Source organism: Dermacentor variabilis, chromosome 3 (assembly GCF_050947875.1).
Source record: "Dermacentor variabilis isolate Ectoservices chromosome 3, ASM5094787v1, whole genome shotgun sequence".
In the NCBI taxonomy this organism is placed as follows: domain Eukaryota; kingdom Metazoa; phylum Arthropoda; class Arachnida; order Ixodida; family Ixodidae; genus Dermacentor; species Dermacentor variabilis.
The window spans coordinates 208,687,449-208,709,950 of NC_134570.1; the positions used below are offsets into that span (position 1 = coordinate 208,687,449).

The window sequence follows — 22,502 nt, forward strand, 5'->3', positions numbered from 1 at the left end:
ACAGAATAAATTCCTTTCGAAGGCAAACTGAAGAACAGAAAGAGAAGTCATCAAGGCATTCCACATCGCTAAAAGGTGTGACAACTAAGTTAGCTCACCCTCTTGATCCCTATCAAGGAAAGAAATAGAATTCTTAGATGGGCACATTGGGACTCTACTGCGCTCTTAATGCACAGGTGGCCTTGCTATTTTTGTCACTGCCTCGTGCACAATTTCTTTGCGAATGTTCTTTGTTTTGCCATTTTAAAGAACCTTATAAACTCTCTGCCTTCACCAAACAAAGCCAGTCGGAAGTCTACACTTTGTGCATGCATCTATGTTTTTGTTCATGTCCTGTCTTCCTCGCAGAGTTTAAAATTTTGCTGAAGCTACGAGCAGACTAGCCCAAATCATGCCTTACTTCAGTGTACAGCTGGGCTTGTTGGTAAAGCTACACAATGCAGCTCAAGTGTGTTTCTGCTCTTCCGTGTTCTCATAATGTGGCTCAGCCTTGAGTGCATGTGTAGTTTCAATACTGGCTACTATATTTTAACGACTAATATAATTTCAATCTTCAACTTCCAGCCAGACAGAGAACCTCATACTACATTCTGAACATTGCTGCAGTGTAGCAGGATTTCTGTCTAATGCATTGGCCTCTACCACCAAATACCTGAGAAATTAAAAAAATTATGTAGATTCCAAGCACAGTGGGGATTCATGTTAGAGGAGGCATACTGCAGGTAAATGGCTACATAGTGTTGGTTCGGGTTCTTCCAAACATTGCAGTGTTGACCAATGTGTTTGTGTATGGTGAGTGATTGCATATATATTATGACACAAGCTTTGTGAGGAGAGTACGAATGCAAAGGCATGGTTTCTTTGCCTCTTTCCTAACACTTTGTGGCGGCTGCAGTTTTGACAAGTGGAAAACTTGGCTTATGCAGTATGCGCAAATGGGTTTGAGATTTTTAAGACCAATTTCCTTGAGGCAAAGTTTAGCCTGGAGCCAGTTTTGTCACAAGGAAGTTATTCCTACTCACACATGCCCGTTTTCTTTTTTTTTCATTTAGTTTCAGGTCCACCTAAATTATTGCCGTCATGACAGCCGTCACATATAATATGGTAGCATCAATCTTTGTATTAATCATTCGAGTATTGAAATCTAACAGTTTGCAGCAGTGTAAAAGGACAGGAGGACAAGAGGAGAGAGGAGAAGAGAGGTTGCAGTGTAACAGAAATAGGCAAGCACTAATTGAGCGACAAGAACACTGGACACAGGAAAAGCAGATTTAGCTGAAACACAGCAGCCTGTAAGGAAGAGACGGAACATAATTCTTTGTGAAGCTTAGTCTGCATCACAGTTTTATATACCATCGGAGATCATGAACATGCCAGAGGCAAAGCATACTGTTACGGGGATGTTGGGAGTATAGAAAGACTGTATTTACAATATATATTGTCACGTGGTAGTGACGGTTGAGAAGGCAGCAAAACTATGATTGACGAAACAAGCGTTTTATTGGGCGAACTTGTGCCCTCAAAAGAGGCTACACTCAAAGAAGGATGGTAGCGGCGAACACGATCGGCGGTCGTCGAAAATCTGATGAGCGGGTCAAGCGCGTCGGCTTTTATACATCTGTCGTCGAATGTTCCGGAGCAGTCACTGGGACCTGCGTGCCTTCCACAATGTTCCACATTCTTCGCGCCGCGCACACATGCAATCAGATAACACAAGTTGCGGTGAAAGACAGTGGACGGAACCATCGATAACATTCCATAAACTTCTTTTACATGCAGGCGCGTCCTGTGCTGTGGGATAACATTTGTTAGGCGGCGAGAAGTGGTCGCCCAATAAAGATAAAGAAGTACACGTGTCAATATACAAGATGAGGCAGAGTAGTTAAGATGGCTGACCACCAACAGCACGCAGCAGGCAGCGTGCTGCGGTCTTCTTCCTCTCTTTTTTCATCTTTCCGTAACAGGACCCCCAGGTGGTGAAGCGCCGTCTCGGCTCATGGTAGGCAAAGAATCGTGAACGAAGTATGGCTTCAGCAGAGAAACATGCACGACGTCAAGAGGCGTCAGACTTGCGGATGCATCAAACTGAAGTGGCGAAATCTCAATTTATGTCGCTAACTTGACTTAGGACTTCATAAGGCCCTGTGTAGTGAGACAGAAGCTTCTGGGAGAGGCCAACCCGACGACATGGTGACCAAAGGAGCATCCAAGCACCTGGTGCGAACTTAACATCGCGATGGCATCAGTCATAACTCTTTTGGTATATGCTGCGGGGCTAATAAACGAGATCGGGTGACTTGACATGCCCTGTGAGCGCGATCGATGACTTCATGAGCATGGTCAGTTGCAACACGTGGCACAGAAGGGATTACGATGTCAAAAAGCAAAGTGGGGTTGCAACCATACAAAAGATAAAAGGGTGAATATCCTGCAGTGTCACGTCGGGACAAGTTATACACAAACGGCACGTAGGCCAGCGTGGTGTCCCAGTCACGGTGATCGTTGGAGACCTACATCGACAGCATCTTTGTGATTGTTCGGTTGAGACATTCCATAAGACCGTTTGTTTGTGGGTGGTAGGCGGTGGACAGCTTGTGCTCAGTGGCACAAGAGCGGACGAGGTCGTCGACAACTAGAGACAAGAATGAGCAGCTGCGGTCTGTAATAACTGTCGAGGTGCACCATGGTGGACAATGACGTCATGGAGGAGAATATCGACGACGTCTGTTGCACAACAAGTCGGCAACGCCTTTGGTATCGCATAGCGTGTCATGTAATCAGTAGCGATGGCAATCGACTTGTTAGCTCTAGTCGTCGTCGGAAAAGTGCCAGGTAAGTCAAGGCCTAAGCGAGAGAACGGTTCACAGGCAACTTCAACTGGATGGAGTCATCCGACAGGTGGTAGGGGAGGTTTCTTCCGGCACTGACACAATTCGCAAGTTGCGACATAACAGTGCACAAAGCAGTAGAGACCTGGCCAGAAGAACCGGCGTTGTACATGATCATATGTATGCAAAACTACAAGGTGTCCCACCGTCGGTGCATCGTGAAGTTGTTCAAAAGCAACAGATTGCAGATGACGAGGACGGCCAAGGAGCAACTCAGGGCCATCAGCATTCATATTGCGGTGGTAGAGGATGCCGTTGCGCGGCAAGAACATGCGGCATGTGCCGTCAGTGCTGTCAGAGTGATTGCACTCCGGCAATGATGGACTGTGAGGACTCGTCGCGTTGTTGTTCGGTGCGCATGTCAGTCATGTCAGTGAAAGCCATCACGCAGGTCACCGGATCATGCACAGAAGGATCAAGTGGATCCACGGGGTGACGAGAGGCAGTTAGTGTCCTTGTGGAGGCATCCAGTCTTGTAATTGCCAATAAATGAAAATTCCTGGAGCCACGAAGCCCAGCCACCAAGCCGTCCTATCAGGTCCCGGAGGGAAGACAGCCGGCAGAGTGCGTGGTGGTCTGTAACGACCGAAAATGTACGGCCGTACAAATATGGCCGGAACTTGACGACAGCCCAAACTAAAGCGAAGCACTCCCACTCGGTGATGGGGTAATTTCTCTCGGCAGGTGACAGCAGGCGGCTGGCGTAAGCTATCACGCACTTCGTACCATTCTGTTGTTGATCGAGAACAACGCCGATGCCATGGCCGCTTGCGCCAGTGTGGACTTCGGTCGGTGCAGATGGATCAAAGTGGGCAAGTATGGGAAGGGTGGTCAGAAACCTGATGAGAGCGGCAAATGCATGAGCCTGCTTTGGGCCCTATGAGAATGGCGTGTTCTTCTTTTTGATCTGTCAAAGGCCGAGCAATGTTGGCAAGGTTTTTGATGAAACGATAAAAGTAAGAACACAGGCCGAAGAAGCAGAATGTGGCACAGGGAAACTGCGTATGGCACGAACTTTTTCCGAATCTGGTTGGACACCGGATGCGTCAATGAGGTGCCCCAACACGGTAATCTGATGGCGCCCAAATTGACACTTCGGGGAGTTGGAGGCCAGCTTTTCAGAAGACCGCAATAATGGCAGTGAGTCGGGTAAGGCAGCTGCCCAACATGGGAGAAAAAACAGCTTCGTCAAGGTAACAAAGACAGGTGGTCCATTTGTAGCATCGCAGAAGAGAGTCCATCACAAGTTAAAATGTCGCACGAGCATTGCATAGGCAAAAGGGCATGACTTTGAAATGATATAAGCCATCCGGTGTGATGAAGGCTGTCTTCTCCAACCATTTCATCAACCGAAATCTGCCAGTAGCTGGATCAAAGATCGATGGACGATAAGTATTTAGCTCTGTGCAAGCGGTCCAAGGCGTCATCGATGCATGGTAGTGGGTAGACGTCTTTTCGCGTGATCTCATTTAAGTGGCAATAATCGACGAAAATGTGCCAGGCACCATCTTTCTTTTTTCACACGGACGACAGGCGTAGGGCTGGCTGATGGCTCGATGACCCCTTTGCGGAGCGTTTTGCCCGCCTCTGATTGGATGGCTCGACGTTCAGCATGCGATGCAGGATACGGACGCTGACAAATAGGATTTGTGTCTCCAGTGTTTATATGATAGTGAACAACAGATGTTCATCCTAAAGGCCTGTTACCGAAATCAAAGATACCACTGTACGATTCAAGCAGGAGACGTATGTCCCTGGCCTGTGCAGAGGTGAGGTTAAGTGCAGTCATTTTCGCAAAGTCTTCCGTTAAGGAACTAGAGCTGGGCGCTGCGATTGGCACTAATAAACCACTCTCAGAATTCAGACTCTCAATATCAAATTCAGAACCACTAGAAACGCTGTCCAAGAACATGCTGGCCGGAATCACTTGAGGGCACAGGCTGAAATTCAGAAGAGGTAAAACAATGTCATTATTAGTAACCGTGACCAGTTCAAAGCACATCGATGATGGGGCGAATCACATATTCACCATCAGGAACCTGTGGCTGGGCGGTCAAAGTGACGTAAGTAACTGCTTCGGGTGACAGACGCACATCACAAAGCGAGCACATGTGTGGTGGGGCGGTGCTCGGAGCATCGGTGAGTTGAGGCAGTTCTAACTGAAGAACGCCGGCCGTGCAGTCGAGGAGAGCAGAATGAGTGGATAAAAAGTCAAATCCTAGGATAACGTTGTGAGGGAAGATGTTGCTCACAGTAAAGAGAACAGAAGTAGGGCGGCCAGCTATACTTGCAGTACACATTCCAAGAACCAGCATTCCACCGTCAGCCATATGAAGCACTCGGGCAGCTGCTGGGGTGAGGACCTTCTTTAAACGACTACGCAGGCTAGCACTCATCACAGGTATGTGGGCTCCACTGTCGATGAGTGCTTGGACAGCTATGCTGTCTATTTTAATGCCAATTACACTTCTCCTTGTGTGCATAGACAGGGGATTTGCTGCAGCATTAGGCAATGCAGCACCACCTCTGAGGGCTGCATTTCTTAGTTTTACGAATAGATGCGGCCAAACGCCACAGGGGACGAAAGGCGACGTGGCTGTGGCGAACGCGAAGATGGGCTACGTGTTTGCGGTGAACGAGACTGGTGTCCGTGCGGCGATGGTGAGCGACTGTACCACATGTTCCTAGCAAAGTTGCCGCTGTTGGATTCGGCGGTGGGCATAACATTGCGGGCATTTTCATCAAAACGGCTCAGGTTGGTTGGCATGCGAAGTGTTAAGGGCCACGAGTTGCGAAAGTATTGGCGACATGACCAATGTGCCAGCAGGTGAAACATATCGGCTGGTCGTCCGCAGTTCTCTACTCAGTCGGGCTGCGATAACACGGAGAGAAGCGTCGGGGTGGAAAAAAATAGTAGAAGGGCGTTTGTTAGCTCTGGGATTGGCAACAGCACAGACAGAACGTAAGCCAATGTTTTCCTGGTGAATGATGGCTTGTAAGAAGGGGACTGAAAATGTAGCATCAGGGATAGGCAAACAGAAATGCAGGCGTCATCGCATCCAGTTCACGTCAACGATTCGCACCACATCCTCCTATGGCGACGCAGGCTGGTGTGTGGGTTGATCTTCACACGTTGGCGTTGCAGCAGTAGTGGGAAGTCTGGCGAATGGTTGCAAGACGCATCGGCTTTTGGCGTGCTGGAATTGTCGGCACTCTTTAATGATAACATCAACTGTAGAGCAGCTTTTGCACATGAGCAGATTAAAGGCGTCGTCAGCAACCCTTAAGCACATGCCCGACCTTCTCAGCTTCTGTCATGTCGTGATCGGGTTTGCTTTACGACAAAGTGCCAGCATGTCTTGGATGTACAAGAGATAGGACTCCGTGGGGGATTGGGCACAGGAGGCCTGTTCCTGTTTTGCGTCAATTTTACGGCCGGCTGGTTTGCCAAACAACTCAGTCAACTTCTCTTTGCATTGGTCCCAGCTGGTTAGCTCCTCTTCGTGGTTTTCATACCACACATTTGCCGTGCCTCTTAGGTAGAACAACAGGTTAACTAGCACACGCGTGGGGTCCCATCTGTTGATTCCACTCCCACGTTCGTACATAGCCACCCACTTTTCAACATCGGTGCCATTGGTCCCACAGAAAGTTCCAGGATCCTTGGGTTGCGCAACCACAACCTTGGCTATGCCCGATGACAAGGTACAGCAAGATGCTACTTTACCCCCAGATGTCACCTCTTATTACATTTCAAGGCAGCGAGACTGAGACTGCACTCTATTCAGCGGCACTGACAACCATGGTGTAGAGGATTGACTTTCCCCCTATGTACAACACATCAGCAGAATAAGAACAAGGAAATGCACCAAACAGGTGCATGGCACTAAACTCGACCCACTACCTGCTGTATGCAAGAGAGAATGAGGAAGAATGAGCTTCCCGTTACTCCTGAGCACCTACCTACAACTGCTTTTATGGGCACAGCATTGAAGCTGCAATTGAGGTAATGCCTAACACCACATGAAATACAAAGCACACTATGTCAACACACAGAAACCAAAACAATTGCACACACTTCTCACCGAAATAGACACAACACCTGCTTTGACCAATGAGATTAATCTGGCGCGCTATGCATGCGCATCTTTAGCCTAATGGGTAAAGAATTGGGCTGCTCCACTAAGGACCCAGATTAACAACCCACCATCAGGCACATTACTAACTATTATTGAGCCTATCTGACTGGATGTATGAAGAAGCCAGGAGACAGCTCATGATAATGCTTTGCATAAGAGACAACGAAGCTGAACCCACGTTTTCTGCCTTGTGCTTGCAATGCTCTACCAAGTGAGCTTCAACGGCAGTTGTCCCAATGTCAATTTTCTTGGATAGCTGCGCATATGTACTAAGCATAGCCGTGGGAGTGCTAGGCAGCAGTACTCACAGTTATGATGGCAGACGTGTAGTATCCTTTAAAACACCAACATATCAAAGCACATGATCTTAGAAGCTGACAACTCGCTAATAAACACTCGTTTTCTACCATGAGGCCCCAAGGCACCCGAAATCAAAACATTTGTATCTTATGAGCGAGAAAAATCAGGGGAATCATGCAGCTCAATTTTTTGTTTATAACAAGCATGTGATGGCAACAGACAATGAAGCAACAGTGACTACATAGAAAAATGGGTTAGAGCTGACGACAATCATTGGCAGCTCACACTATAATGCTTTCTCTACAATTTATTGTCTCAAGACATCTGGCAGCAAATCCTCTGGATTCTTCTTCTACTATGTCTCTTGCAACTGAAATTTTAAATGTGTGTAACACTTCATGGCAACTTAGAACACTTAAATGGTTAAGCATCTCCATATCTTAAATTTGTGGACTAGCTTTGTCTCCTTTCTAGAACAATAACTCGCTGGTGTCATACATCACTCAAACCAACTAATTCTCGCTCAAACCACTACTTATTAAATCTACCTTTAGATGAGCAGCACCTGCATTAGACGCAGCTGCATACCCTTTTAGCAAATGGATATACATACCACGCTCAGACTGAGCAAACCAAACAAACCAACAGCAACCAGTGCTTGTGTCCATTTGTCTTCAACAAGGCAGAGACAGGCCAGGTCTCGATAAACACAACAAATATAAGGTGCAGGCAGAGGAAATAAGCAGAAGCTGTAAAGACAGCAGCAAAGTGAAACAAATTAGACAAGCTTGCATACAGTCAGCGATCTGGGCCGAGGACAATGCACAACGTTACTGCCACAATTAGAAGCAAATGCTCCTCATGTAACAAGAAAAAACACGTTTTAGCCGTAAACAGCACGACTACGCGAAGTTGGTTGATATTCTATAAACAGCACATACAACAATTAAAGCAGACACATTACTTGTGTCATCTGTCTCCTTGCTGTTTCTACAATATCGGTCACGGTTTCAAAGCTACGCACATGATCTATGAACGAAAGCAACGGACGTGCATATAAAGCTTGGTGAGCCGATTCATACTAATATATATATGTTTAATTTTGAAAGTTCCCGAAAAGTGATAGTAGCAGCAGCAGTAAAGTGGTTTCGTTTACCAGCTCGCTCACAACGTACGCATTGTATGATTTAACTCCACGGCTCGCAAAGGAGCTACTAAGAAGCTTTAAGTGAAGGAAATACGCTTTTATTATCTCACTGCAACGAATGAAAGCCTCTGACACCCATACCGCGGTCAGCAGTGAGAAAGGTAATTAAATGCAGCAATGCGCTGCATGGGTAAATAAGAAGGGCATAGCGTAGTCATTCTATAGAGATGGAGAAAAATAGACTTAAGAACGCGATAAACATCATAGGACGACATCCACGCTAGTTGAGTGCATGCATTTCTGGCGCGTGGAAGATGTCGCTGTTTTTTTCATTTTTTACATCGGTGCAACGCGTAGGAACTGCAGTGTTTAAGGCACGAACGAATAAATTATACTGCGATCACTGCGGGACCTGCGACAACCGTTTCGTGTTCCTTCGAATTTCGAGATCACATCGACCACAGCTCGAATGCGCAACCGGTTTTTTACGTGTCACCAAGAGAACGGGTAATCGCACAACACTTACCGTTGCTCCAAGTACGTCGCGGTAGCACCAGCAGTTGGGCAACAAATGTCATCAAACCCTGACCCACCGCTGTGTCCGCAACTTGAAGCTTCTAAGCATTCGCTAAAAACTAAACGCGGACCACATCCATACGTACGCGCGCGAACGAGACGCAAGCCATGCCGTCTGAGTTCGAGAGTAGTTATTTCATAAAAGCAAAAACAAACAATAATGTGACGTCAAATCCGGTAAAGTCAACTTGTCCTCCTTTCTCACCTTCTCTCAGCTAACGCATGCGCAACGACCACGGAGCCCTCGGGGGCGATGTTCAGGTGCCATCACCGACGTGCGTCAGCCGCCGAAGCTCGCACCCTCCGCAGGCAGGCGCTTCTGTCGATCTGTCGTGCGCGCTCTTCTCACCGGGGGGCGCGATGAATTGGGGGCGGGAGAGCAACGGGGAGCCGCATCACCCCTCCAGGAAGCAGGAGGCGGAGGGTGTGGAGGGGAGGCAGGACCGCTCCCATCCTTCCCCCGCATCACTTTTGCGACCGCCTTTTTCCTAATAGAGACACGCTGTGCGTCGGTGTCTGACAACTCCCCCGCCCAACTTGTCTCCGCTCTAACCAAACCAGCCTCATACTGCCTCCCACTCATCGTGTTTCACCAGTCGCCGGTGCAAATGTGTCGCACGCGCCGCGAATCCCGAGGCTTGGCACAACTGAGAACAATAAAGCGGCGCGTGCTGTGAATTCGAGGCGCCACGCGGCGCTATACAGAGTGCACGTACCGAGCTAGAAAACGCGCGCACGTCGCCTCTTCCCGTTTTTGTTTCGAAGCGAGGCCCAGATCGCTGCGGGAGCAGCAGGCGCAGGAGAGCAGGAACAGATGCACCTTGCGTTTCCGCCTGCCTTTCGCGGGTGGAGGACAGGGTGGAAGGCGCGCGTCGTTTTCGCTTTCGAATTTCCTTTTTCTTTTTTGAAATTCTTGACTGCACTGAATACCTTCCGCTTTGTTCTACAGAAAGCGTAACCTTTCGAAACGACAGCTCGGCTGCAGTGCTCGCGGAAAACATCGATTCCAACAAACAGCGCTCGTTTTATCGAAGCGACATTTATAAGTTACACGTCTGTCCCAAGCGACGCGCATAACCTGGTCCAGTGGAAGCTTGACAACGGACGAGTAAAACCAACTGCAAAAATTAAATCGTTAACTGCGGCCTTTGACTTGGCTATTGTGCGCTCGACCACTAGTGACACTGGGACAACTGCTACGTCGGTCTGCTTGATGTTGCACCGCATTGCTTCAAATCTGTGAGGAGAAAGCATTCCTTCGTCATCGTTCTGCCAAAATTTTGTAGTGTCACCAGTCTCACGGGCGCGGCACGAAGCAAACAGGATTTATTCGCTTTAGCGATGACAAAATTTCAGCTAACGATGCGAGTTGTTTCTTCGTTGAACATGACGAGGGAATGTGACGCAGTGTCAAATGACCACGTCTGTCCGTGGTTTCGATCTTCTTTTCATGGTTCCAGTTTCACCGGTGGAGCTTGCCCATCTACTTGAAACTATATGGACGACATTCAAGGTAACCTTTCTTTTTCTGCGCGGTCTGTTATCTTGATTTTAGTCGGTGTTCCAGATTGCTCGCAGAAACCGGAAACCTGAAGACGAGGCTAAAATAACAGAAGAACGTCCCCGCCTGGTCCCGTGTTATCGTTATTATCTCGGGCCCATGGGTATATGTGCCCACTCTTGGCCGCTGCCCTCAGAACAGGTATGTACCACTGGACATGTACCCAAATTAAAGTCAAGCAGTAGACGAGGCAAGATGTGAACAAGTGTGCAATAGGAAGTGAAGTGAACAAAACTGGACCGTAGCGTGCATTGAGCGAGGAGCTGCGGAGAAGTCTGGAATGAGTCGGCTACAGAGAATAGTGTCAAATTCCGTTCCATTCGCGTCATTTTGTACAAACGTTTCCGTCATCAGCTTTATGTTTGCATAACGCTCCTTCAACACTAGCCCAAACACCAAAGAAAGCTTCGCGTAACACCGATTACCACTTAAACGCTGGAAACGCTGAACTTTTCTTCAGTAAAACTCTCCCGAGGTGAATTAGTTGGCAGTTGAGCTAAATTGACACCACCAGAAGTTAGCGCACGTACCTGAAGGTAACAGACTTGAGTGCCCGACTATAGACATTCTACACCTAACTTAGTGCATGTGAAAGTGCGGTATAGACTCATTTTCTCTCTCTCTCTCACTCCCCATTCCGCTCCCCACGTGTAGGGTAGCAAACTGGACTCAGTCTGGTTAACCTCCCTACCTTCCCTCTTTTCAGTCTCTCTCTCTCTCTCTAGCGCGCGCACGTCCAACAGCAACGGCTGATCCAGCGGGCTCGCGAAGGAACATTGAAATTTCAATCATCGAGGAAATTTCCTACTTGTTTTGCCAATGAAATGTGTGTTCTCTCTCTCTCTCGTTCTCTTGCCCACACCGACAGCGACAGCAGCGCTGTCGCCGTCGCATGTTTTCGTGACGTCACGTTTTGCGCAGTTCGTCTGCACCGGGGGTCCACCTCCTGCACCGCGGCGTTCGGACCCGCCCTGACAGAAGGCGCTCCCCGGTTCGTCTCAGCGGGAACGCGCGGCGTCCCGCTGCGCCTTCACGCAGCGCGTCTCTACGTCCGAGCGGAGCTCGAGGGGCTCGGTCAAAGGGGGGAGCGGAACCGCGCGGACGACTTGAGGCGCGCGCGCTGCCGACGGTATACGGGCTCGCTTTACGGAGCGGTGGGCTTTCGGCGTGTACGCTCGCATACGCTGCTCCGTGGGCCGTGCTTAATCGCTCCCCCCCCCCCCCCCGCGTCCCTCCCTTCGCGATTCCATCCTGGAACAAGTTCGCGCATGCTCGCCGGTCTAACGCGATAAGTGCGTGCCGCCAGCGTCGGAGAAACGGTCTGGACTTCCCTTGTGCCACCAGCGGGCTGGAATAACCCGCCTCTTGAAGCGTGAGCGACGAGCCTTTGATTAGGCTGCGCGCTGTGCCAGTGCGGTGCAGTGTCGTTACGGGACTCATTTTTTCCGAGGGGCGGGGGGGGGGGGAGCACGCACTTGACCGGGGACGGAGTGGATGAGGGAAGGGAGGGCCTCAACAGGTGGCATCCTGGAACATGGAAATTTCGGCGTGCCTCCCCCCCCCTCCCATTTCTGGCTGCGACCCTGGTGCGGCGGACAGTCCACTGGAAGAAGTGAACTGAGTGCAAGCGAGTTGGAGGTGAGGAGGTTGCTTTGTCGTTGCGTAGTCAAGCAAGGCTATATAATATTATTTTTGGCTTCTAGCGCGAAGTGAAACACGGACACAGAAAGGAGCAGGCTCGTCCTGTCTGCTCCTTTCTGTGTCCGTGTTTTACTTCGCGCTAGAAGCCAAAATAATGTTACCGTACCAACTCGCCCAACTGTCTATCCTTTTGCTATATAATAATAATAATAATAATAATAATAATAATAATAATAATAATAATAATAATAATAATAATAATAATAATAATAATAATAATAATGAATGTTTATTATAGCGCCCAGGAACAGCTACGGATCCTTCGTACTTGTGCGCTTAAAGAGTAACACGCGAGACAAAACCTACAGAGAAGGCAAATGCGGTAGACAAAACAATGTGATAGGATAGGGAAACAGAAAACGAGGAGGCGGGCGTAAGAGGGAGTTACTCATGCACCACGATTATCGACATTCAAACAGAACACAGGAAATCAGCGCTGAAGTATATGTCAACGCAGGCAGAATACAAGTAGAATATTATGTCGACACGGAGATTCGCGCCGCCTCGGTCGTCGTCACGAACAATGGAAGCTGCGGTTCTCACGCGATCGCCACACTCGTGCAGACCTCCGATGCCTCTGTTGATATCGCTGTTAACACGCCCGTTCACTTAATGCCCACACACGACACTTAGCGGTCAATTGTTCGTCTGGTATAAGTCTTCTCGCTTCTAGTTAAGAAACGGCGCAATGCGCAAGAAAATAGCCAGATTGCCACGAGACGAGACGCATTTGTCAGCATTTGCACGCACAGACAGGCCTTACATTTTCGAGGCAACGCCCAGGATACGCGGTGGCGGCACTAGATGGCAGCGAACTTTCATGGAGATGTGGGAAAGAGTTGTTCCACTCTAGTTACACGCCTGATAATAACTCATTTCGATGGTGGCTGTTGTCAAGGTAGAATTACTGACTATATAGTCCTGCCAATGGCATATTAATTCCATCAGAGGCAACGCCTGTGCGCGGGCATCCCCATTAAGTCCGTTATAACAGCCCGCAGACAATCGTGAATTTCATATCATGTGGACTTTATTTCTTTATATGAACTGTATGCACTTTATATGGACTAAGTTATCTGGTTCTATCATCACAACGCCTGCTAAATGACACGCCCCCTTTAGCACGATATCTGCTGTCAAGGCAGAATCACTAGCTATATAGTCTTGCCGGTGCCTACTACCACCACCGCAGCCAACGACTGAGCGCTCACTGCGCTTTGCGGCGCGGTAGGTGGCGGGAGGCAGAATGAGACTCGCGAACGCCACCGGTGGCGTGTCTGCGACCCAAGTTGGCGCCATTGCCGTAAATGGTGAGGCCAGGGTTACGAGACTAATCCTCAGCTGGGGGTATAGTTTGAAACACTGTCACCTTGTGGTTTGTTTTTTCTTTCTTAGAATAACTTTTTACAACAAAAACAAAGCGTCGTTAGAATGCGTTGTTAAGTTACCGGTTCCTTCGCGGAAATTACGCTTGTCTTTATTTTACACGCGCACGTTTTACACGCACATGCAGTAGCAACAACAAATAATTTCCCCTGCGCTTTCCTTCGTGTCATTGTCCATGGGCTTATTATGATTGCGATTAATAAAAATCGGGCCCCCTCGGTTTCCTTTCTTCCCGTTCATTACATAGCGAGGTCCTAGAGTCCGGCAGATCTCTTTGATGTCTTCAGGCAGCGTACAAGGGTTTATTGATCCGTTGCCTTCACCCAAAAAAGTTCACGTACTACGTGATGCCTGTGGTAGATAGGATGTTCACACTCCACTGCCAAGGCCCTGAATGGTGGCGCTAGGTAACACTCCCCGGGTTAGATCTAGCACACATACATACGTACTAAGAACATGTACAGGAAAACGGCGCCGCGGCAGCTCACTTTGTTAGTGTATCGCACGTGTAATGCGAAGACGTGGGTTCGTATCTCACTGGCGGTCAGCTTTTTTTATTCACTTTCGTTTCCATTTATTTATTGTTTCCCTATGCATTTATTTATGTTTCCCCTATGCTTTCCTTCGAGTCATTCTCTGTTGACTTCTTATGAATGCACCGTTCTTGTGCCTTTTGTGAAAATTGATTCAAGAAAGTAATAAAAAATAACAAGAAAGAAGAGTGTATAAACGTAGTATTTTATCGACAGTGGCACTACATGATCAGGCACTGTCAAGTTTTCTACCATTTTCGCTACGTATGTCGCACTCTATGCTAGCAAGCTACAGCATTCATGCTTTCGTATTATTATTATTATTATTATTATTATTATTATTATTATTATTATTATTATTATTATTATTATTATTAATAAACAGGTGACGTTTACTTCTAGCATTACCTAACCAACACGCAGTATCAGACAATGCCCACTCGACAACCGTAATAACAACTTGATGTCAATTAACTAACCAAGCAAGAATAACTGACTAGAGCGCCGCAGAAAATTACGTTGTTGCAGCTAATATTCGTTGCCAGGGTGCATGCACAGTTTTGAGTCACTGGAAAGTTGGCTTTTAAAGGGGGTAAAGGTTGCTGCGCCGCATATGCAGCCTTTGTGTGGCGAAGCCAGAGTTGCAGTCGCCAAACAGTTTTTTTGCCTGCTTGCATTTAACTTTTCACTTTTTATTGCCGCAGCTTTTACACGCGCTCGTGGTGCTGTGCTGCCTTTATTGCTGAGGTCGGCCACTCGGTCATGTGGAGGTCGGCCCACTCAGACCGTGTGGTCGATCCCCGCTACAACAGTTATATGGCAGCGTGTCAGCCACGTCAAGAGCCCAGAAAAAATCACTCCCGCCCACCAACTGATCAATCGCATGCGAATAAGACTGAGGCATGACGTGGAACGCTAGCTCACCTGGAAATGTTAGTTTATTAAAAAAAAAGAAAAAGACATGATTGCGGTCGCTGATTATTGAAGGTGCATAGTGGTGAAGTGTGTTGTGCACTGAAGCACGGCTGGTCTGGAGCGCACATCCAGACAGGCTGTGTTTGGAGCTACCGCTTGCTAGACATGTTCATTAGTGGGCGACAACACTCCGCCATGCACGCTACTCTGTGTGTCAAGATGCGGCATGCGTCGGTTGGCACGCTGCCTGTATATTCTAGTTTACGGTACCAAGGGGCTGTTTTCTTGGTCAGTTCCTTTCGGCGATAAGATCACTTTTGTGAGATTTTGATGGCTCGGCACCGGAAGTGTAAAAAAACTATTAAATTATAGGGTTTTACGTGCCAAAACCACGTTCTGATTATGAGGCGTGCCGTAGTGGGGGGGACTCCAGAATGTTTGACCACCTGGGGTTCTTTACCGTTCACCTAAATCTAAGTACATGGGTGTTTTCGCATTTTGCCCCCATAGGAATGCGGCCGCTGTGGCCGGGATTTAATCCCATGACTTCGTGCTTAGCAGCTCAACACCATAGCCACTAAGCAACCGCGGCGGGTTAGAACCTATGGGTGATAGTGCTTCTCGCACAGTGCCAAGCATGCTACGTATTTTGTAAATGCCAGGAATGCTGTTGCTCATAGATTCCAACATGTTCAGTTCTGAGTCATGCGAAGCAGCCATGTCCCCCCAAAATTGCCTGCCTCCCAAGAAACATGTTTTGAATGACACAGTACAAGGGAGCAAATATTTGTTTCGCTATATCTGATGTTGCGTTCGATCTTGTAGTTTTGATGTCGTTATAGCCGTAGGTCAGCCCATTAAAATAAAGCGTGGCCAACCAAATTTTTAATTTACTTCGTTGTACACGATAGTTCGTTATATCCATTTTCGTTATGTCGAGGTTTTGCTGTATCGTTGGCTTCACTGTTTTTGGTGATTAATATGGATAGGTTTCGAACCAGCTGTATGCATAGCATCTCCTGGAATACCACCACTTTTGGTGAACAGTACGTCTTTACTTATGTATTTGCAAAAGGTGATTGCTACTCATGCCTTTCACCCAGAACACATGATTTACAGTGTGCTAAGATCTAAATTCGAGCTAGTTGGCACGGCAACATCTTTGCAAGGAAGAGTACAAAAGACAAGGCAAGCGAGGCAGACATCCACAGGGTGCTGCGTGTGTATGTGTCTGCTTTGCGTGTCTATAAAATTTTACTGTGTGTGTGCAAAATAGTTTTCAACTGTCAGTACTTTGCTGGAAGCCTGCTTGCTTAAAAAAACATTAATCGGACAACCTATGTAGCCCATCAAAAGACATTAGAACTTTGTGGTGGTATATGAATATATGGCCATCGTCCTTGTCATTTTAGTGGCAGGAAACAAGCCAAAGCGAGATGGAAAAAATGCAAGAAAAGATCATTTGGTGTCGTAATGTGTGCAGTTCGGTAAAATGGGGTGCAAGCCTGGGCTAGTAGTTGGTTGGTCATAATTAAACTAACAGTGTGAAAGTAAAACTTGGACACCAGAGAATATAAGGGGATGAAACACAACGCTGACTTCCAACTAGTTCATTCTATGTGACACGGATGCTTTTTTACAACTCACGGGCAGCTACAAAAAATTTAACAAAATTAAATGCTTAAGAGACGAAAAAATAAAAAATAGAAAACGGAAGTGATATGAACAAAATATACACAAAAGGCACCAAAAAAGACGTTGGCTAAGCCAATACGATATGCATGCTATGATATTTATGGACATTCTGCATTCCAAGTTTGAAAGCTTTTCCTCAGATATAACAATTGGTGAAGCATTTGTTGTCGCAACGTATCATCTCGGATGTTTCAATGATTTCCTTTATTCTGTTGATGCAGTGCCGTATTTTGTCCTTTCTCTTGCGTTCAAATGCTTTACCTTTGTGCGGTTAGTTTAATTAGTTTGGTAAAGTTCTCACATATCTTGGAAATGTTTCTGTCTGGCTTTTTCACTCAAGCAATGCTGTGCGTGGCACTGGCTTGCAGTTACCATGCGTGCGCCTTAATATAGCCTCCTTTATACCTCATTTGAGGAAAGAAAAAAAAAACTTAATGGCAGTGATCATAGCAGTGTGTGATCATTGAGGGGTTATGTTTCCAGCCGCCTTTTTCACTATATTAAAAGGCTTGAAACAATGAGCTTAATTGTTTCAGTAATCTATTTCAGGCACCTCTGGTTGGCATTCTGTTATTTTTCATAATTGTTTCAATATTTCTCTTTCAGATGATCCCCCAAGCATTGCAACTGGCCATGGAGGAAGATGTAGAGTACAGGAAATCTCTACCAAGAGGTTACCTAAACTACATGGGCGTGGCCAATGCAGATGTGGTTTGTAATCTTTGTCTGCTTGCTTGTTGTTAAATAGTGTGTGTGCAACTTCAAACAGGGCTTTGTAGTATGAAATCTACTACGTTTTCAAGTGAGCAATTTGCTGCTATTTGCATGAAAACTGCTGTATTGCAGGTTGAGAATCGGGAACTGATACAATCCCCTTCTTTCATGTTCCTGTGCTGCCCTCTGACGCGTGCCGCTGGAAACGTTTTGGGAGTGTGTCGGGGATTTCGCCGGTTGATTTGTGTACCTGCGCCCATGTTGAGTGCGTGTCGGTTGTGCGTCTCGTGGATCGCGATTAATTAATAATTGTTTCTCCGGGGCAGCATGTCGTTCACCCATTGACTACAGTGGGTGAATAGGCCCGAGTGCACTGTTGTGGTAACAGCGCGGCCAATAAAGGCGCGCCGAGTTCCGTCTGCGGACGCGGCTGTCTTAGAGTTCGTTATCGCTGATGCCTGCGATTGCACATCGCTTTTTGCATTCCTTTTACACATTCACTAAACATTTCGCATATTCAAGAAACCTTCGAGCGCAGCCTTCCACGTAGGATTTGCCAAAGCGGTGCATTTGTTTACATCTACAGCTTCAGATCGCTGTTAGCTTCGGATATTGTAGAAACGGTGCATCGCTGATGTGAAATAATCTCAAAACGTAGATATCTGCACATGTGAGCCGCATTGTTCCTCCCCGAGATGAGTCAATATGAGCGGCCGAGTCACTTAGTCAACTGCAACTGTGATCCAGACCCATATATATTGCGGGCTGTTACTACTTACTGATTCTCGCTCTTGTTTAACTTCATCATATTTACAGTTTGTACGTGCTATAAAGGATTATTAGAGACAGCTGTGCTCGGCATTAGCCCCAACTTATAGGCCATGTAGTTTTCTCGCGAAACCATGGATGCCATCGCTGACACCGTTGGCAACTGAGCGAGCTTATGCTGCGGTGCCGAATGATTATTCTCTTCTTTCCCGTTTGACGCAGAGGTAAACAGTGCTTCTATGGAACTAAGAAATGTGTCAGTATAACAACACACACACGCCCACCATGTATGGGAATGCGACCGCCGGCGTTCGGGAACGGTGACCAAAGTACAAGATGCTGGCACAGCGCTGTGCCGCCGCTTGCCGCTTATTGTGTACGTAGTCATCAAATTGCTGTAGTAGTTATCAAATCGCTGTAGGGCCACAACTTAACTATAAGAGCAGTTTCCTTCGTCCTGACTGCTTATTTTTTAAGTTCCGCTCCATCGGTAGCGGCTGCACGAACTCGACAGGGTCAAGCCTAGCCCAACTCTCGCTAAACAGGATCAACGTTGACTCAAACTTCACGTGCACAGCATGAGAGGACTGAAGCTCGTGCATTTCAACTTCGAAGGCATGTCGACCCATTTTGAGCTAAAATAATTATATTTATAAGTGAATGAGCTGCAGCTATCGTGTTGTCGGTTCAATGGCTGATCGCGTTGTGTTCGGTCTAGCTATCATGGTCGGCACGCTGATTTTGTCGGTGCCGTTGACAAGAAAGCCCGTCGCACTATATGACAACTTGCACCCTTCGGTTGCGTCGTTGTTGGCCTATTATGATCAAATGGTCTCAGTGACACTATGCTGAATTGTCGGCCAATCGTCGGTGTCAGCGCCTTGTCAGTCTCGTATCGACGCAGTGTTGCCATGCCTTAAAAGAGTACATGAAGCCAGGCACGCGCTGCCACCACCAGCAACAGTGGGCCGACGCTGCAAGAAGACTGCGTCAGCAACATGTTTTTTTAAGTGTCGCCCAATTGTAACGCAGGGGTTTAGCGATAATTTGACAGCCGTCAATGCAAGGCGGCAACTATGAAGCCCTGGCTCTTTGGTCTTACGCGCGTTTCCGGCACCACACCGACGTCGAGCTACCAGAAGAGTTTCAACGCGGTACACGGCACAAGTGTTCGCTGCATTGAGCATCCATGCGATTTTTTTTTTACGGGTTGCTTTTCCCGATATCTGGCTGCGTGGCCGCGCGCGCGTCCCTTCCGAAACGTTTCATAACTAATCCGCTAGGGCAGGGCGCATGCACCGTTGCGCCGTGAAAAACGTGGATTGCTGTACAATTGGAGTGAAATGAATGAGAAGGTGGACCGAGGGGTTCCATCGTTTGTTAGTTATAACCATATGAAAACAGGAAGTGAAGCCAAGGAAGTTAACTGTTTTTCTTAATTGAAATGTCTAAAGAAATATTGTCTGTTTCGCGTAAAGGCGAAGCATTGAAAGCTATTGACTGCAAGATCAAGCAGACTCACTAGCTGGCGGGCACCGGCTGAACCACAGAGTGTGGATTGCACCGTGCATCGTCTCCTATGCCTTACGTGTTGACATGTGCGCACGCAGCTTGCATATTAAAGCCAATTTCTTCTGTGATTGTAGCACCGCCATAAATGCTGTCTGGATTTTTTTATGATGTACAGAAGCATTTAACGTTTCGCTGTCCTTGTGCTGCAGTGAAATCAGTGACTGCCCATGTCAAGCATACAATGTGCTATCGTTGCGCTCTCTGTTCGCCACAATCATAGCAATTTTATTATCGCTTTGTGTTTCTATTAAACCACAGAAAGCATTTTTCCTTGCTGTTTTAAAGAAATCTGATGAGTGCAGCGATATGTGATTGCTGTGCTTTAGCGATTTGTTGCAATGTATTCATCACTCTGCCATCTTTGTGATACCATGCAACACGAATGAGGTGGCGCGAATATCACTGAGTAGTAAAAAAAAAAGAGAGAGAATCGCTTGTCCGCACTAACGCAGCAATGGTGCTGCCACCTACAGCTCGATCTCGTGGCGAATAGTAAGGTTTAGCATTGCACTGAAGACGTCTAGGAACGCTGCCATGGTGTGCAGTGTGACAGCAGTGTCGCAACTCAATGACGCATGAGGTGAGACCGAACGAAAACTGTCGGTGTTCGTCAGTGTCCAAGAAAAAAAAAGGTGGGGATTGCATAAATTTAGCTTGACATTCCTTACGGTATGGTATGTACACAGCTGTTCAGAAAGAACGCTAATGTGTGTGCAGTCATGAGAGCAGTGGAAGCGACAGACCTGACTGAGCGAAGCATCCACTTGGCTTCATCGCTTTTGGAGCCAAACGCACTTTGCCTCTGTAGGCCTTCTAATCCTCCATGCGTTGGTCTTGCATGTGTCGTTGATAGCTGGACAGCATTACAAAGCCCTTGCTGGTGAGCCCGAGGTCACGAGTTCGATTCCCGATTGAGGGAGCCACATTCCGATGAAAGCTGAATGCAAAAACCCTCCTGTACCATGTTTTGGCTGCAATTTACGGAATCCCACATGGTCAATATTCATCTGGAGTGCTCCACTACAGCATCCATCATAACCCACTGTACAGTTTTGTTACGTTAAACAATATAATTATTTTACAACATTTTGTTTCTTTGCAGTAACAGTTATGGCTCTTAAAAATACTGTTGCTGCAACAGGTGTCTGTTAACCACTCTCGTTTGCGCCCTACTTTGTGTGCCAAATGCAGAACATGTGAACCAAGGAAAGAAGAATTGTGGTGGATTTATCTGTTTGCTTGCAAAGAATATTGCTAGCGCAAGTGTTACCTGTGTCCTTTGTTAGTCAGCCATATGTTTGTGACTTGCCTCGATAACTTACAGAGTGTGTTGTTCTGCTGCTCAGAACAATGTTGCGAATTCAATTCGCAACAGTGAAGTCTTTGAAGGTCAGTGAAGTCTTTCAACTTTAGGAACTGCAGCAGTGCACATGTTGCTTTACGAGCTTGTGACAAACATGGCCACAGTTCAGGTGCCCTTGTCACCAAGAGTGTTTCCGAGTCCAACTGATCTAACATGGTACAGAGTACGAACTGGTCGTTGTAGCAGGGACATACGTAGAGAAACTGTTCAAGTACCTCCACACACTTGCAACTGTTTCATGGATGTGTGCTCTCCATTCAGATGCGAAAAAAATTGTTTAGCCTTTCTGAACGGTGCATCCAGCCACAGTTGGCACCGCAATGTTGTATCACAGCTGGTGGGAAGTTGTGGTAGCTGCAGCTTCAGAGAAGTATAGAGAAGGTGACAGTTCAAGAGATGATCGGAGTTGTGTTTGACTAGCGTGACGTCGCAAGCCAGTGATGCTAGTTCTCTTGCAGCATCTACCCTATGCGAATGTCTTGAAGCTGTCTGGACACAAATGGGAGTTATGGTAATGTACATTTTCTTTAACTTGTGCAGGTGAGCGATGCACGTGAAGCCTTCTTGGGAAAAGTGCGACACCTGGTGGAGAAGTTGGTAAACTATTGTCCTGTTGACGCAGCTGTTGACCAATGTGGCAAAGCTCACCTGCACGAAGCGCTGCCGCCACTCCTTTCACAGGGTGAGCATCCAATTCCTGCTGCAGCATCTTGCACAGCCAGGTCTCTAAAGCTACTTTTTAACAACTTAGACACGACAGATGGCCACAGGAACATGGTGACCTAAAATGATCAACATTGGTCGAATAAATGATGTCGCCAAGCACAAACCTTTCAATAGAAGGGCTTCTCTTCATCAGGGCAAGTCTTATTTTTGGCTAGGTTGTGCATGATTATTTGCAAAAAAACACCTGGTAATGCTTGATTCCAGGCTTTAAAAGTTTGCTGTGGCCAAAGCCTTACTTGGAAAATGTGAAGAGCATAGAGCATAAGTGAAAGCAAAGATGAAATGACACTTTTCAACATTGTGTCTCGTTTTAAAATGCCTACATTTTAGTAAATTCTAGCAAAAGTATTTTCAGTGAGAGCTGTCTGCTTGAGGGAAAACTAAAAGTGAAAGGAACCAGAGCTTGCTTGGAAATAGCTAGAGAGTTTCCTGCAGCCCGTCTATAGGGTAACTGTGTGGATGTGTGCCAGCGAGTCTGGACCATTCAATAGGAAGCAATTACAAGAGCAGAAGATCGA

General features: G+C 47.1%; 1 protein-coding gene across 1 annotated transcript; it reads left to right on the forward strand.

Annotated features, from left to right (window-relative positions):
• Nucleotides 1-10,402: 10,402 nt before the first annotated feature.
• LOC142575007 (bifunctional lysine-specific demethylase and histidyl-hydroxylase NO66-like) lies at nt 10,403-22,044 on the forward strand. Its single transcript, XM_075683983.1, has 4 exons — nt 10,403-10,563; nt 10,618-10,752; nt 17,448-17,552; nt 21,799-22,044. The coding sequence occupies exons 1-4, from the start codon at nt 10,465-10,467 to the stop codon at nt 22,042-22,044; spliced, it is 585 nt and encodes a 194-aa protein (XP_075540098.1). The 5' UTR covers nt 10,403-10,464.
• The last annotated feature ends 458 nt before the right edge of the window (nt 22,045-22,502 follow it).

Excerpts from the sequence above, each read along its gene's own strand:
- LOC142575007 (XM_075683983.1), top strand. The coding sequence starts at position 10,465 with ATGACCACGTCTGTCCGTGGTTTCGATCTTCTTTTCATGGTTCCAGTT. Across the intron at positions 10,564-10,617 it reads CTATATGGACGACATTCAAG|ATTGCTCGCAGAAACCGGAA; the intron begins GTAACCTTTCTT and ends TCGGTGTTCCAG. Across the intron at positions 17,553-21,798 it reads GCGTGGCCAATGCAGATGTG|GTGAGCGATGCACGTGAAGC; the intron begins GTTTGTAATCTT and ends TAACTTGTGCAG.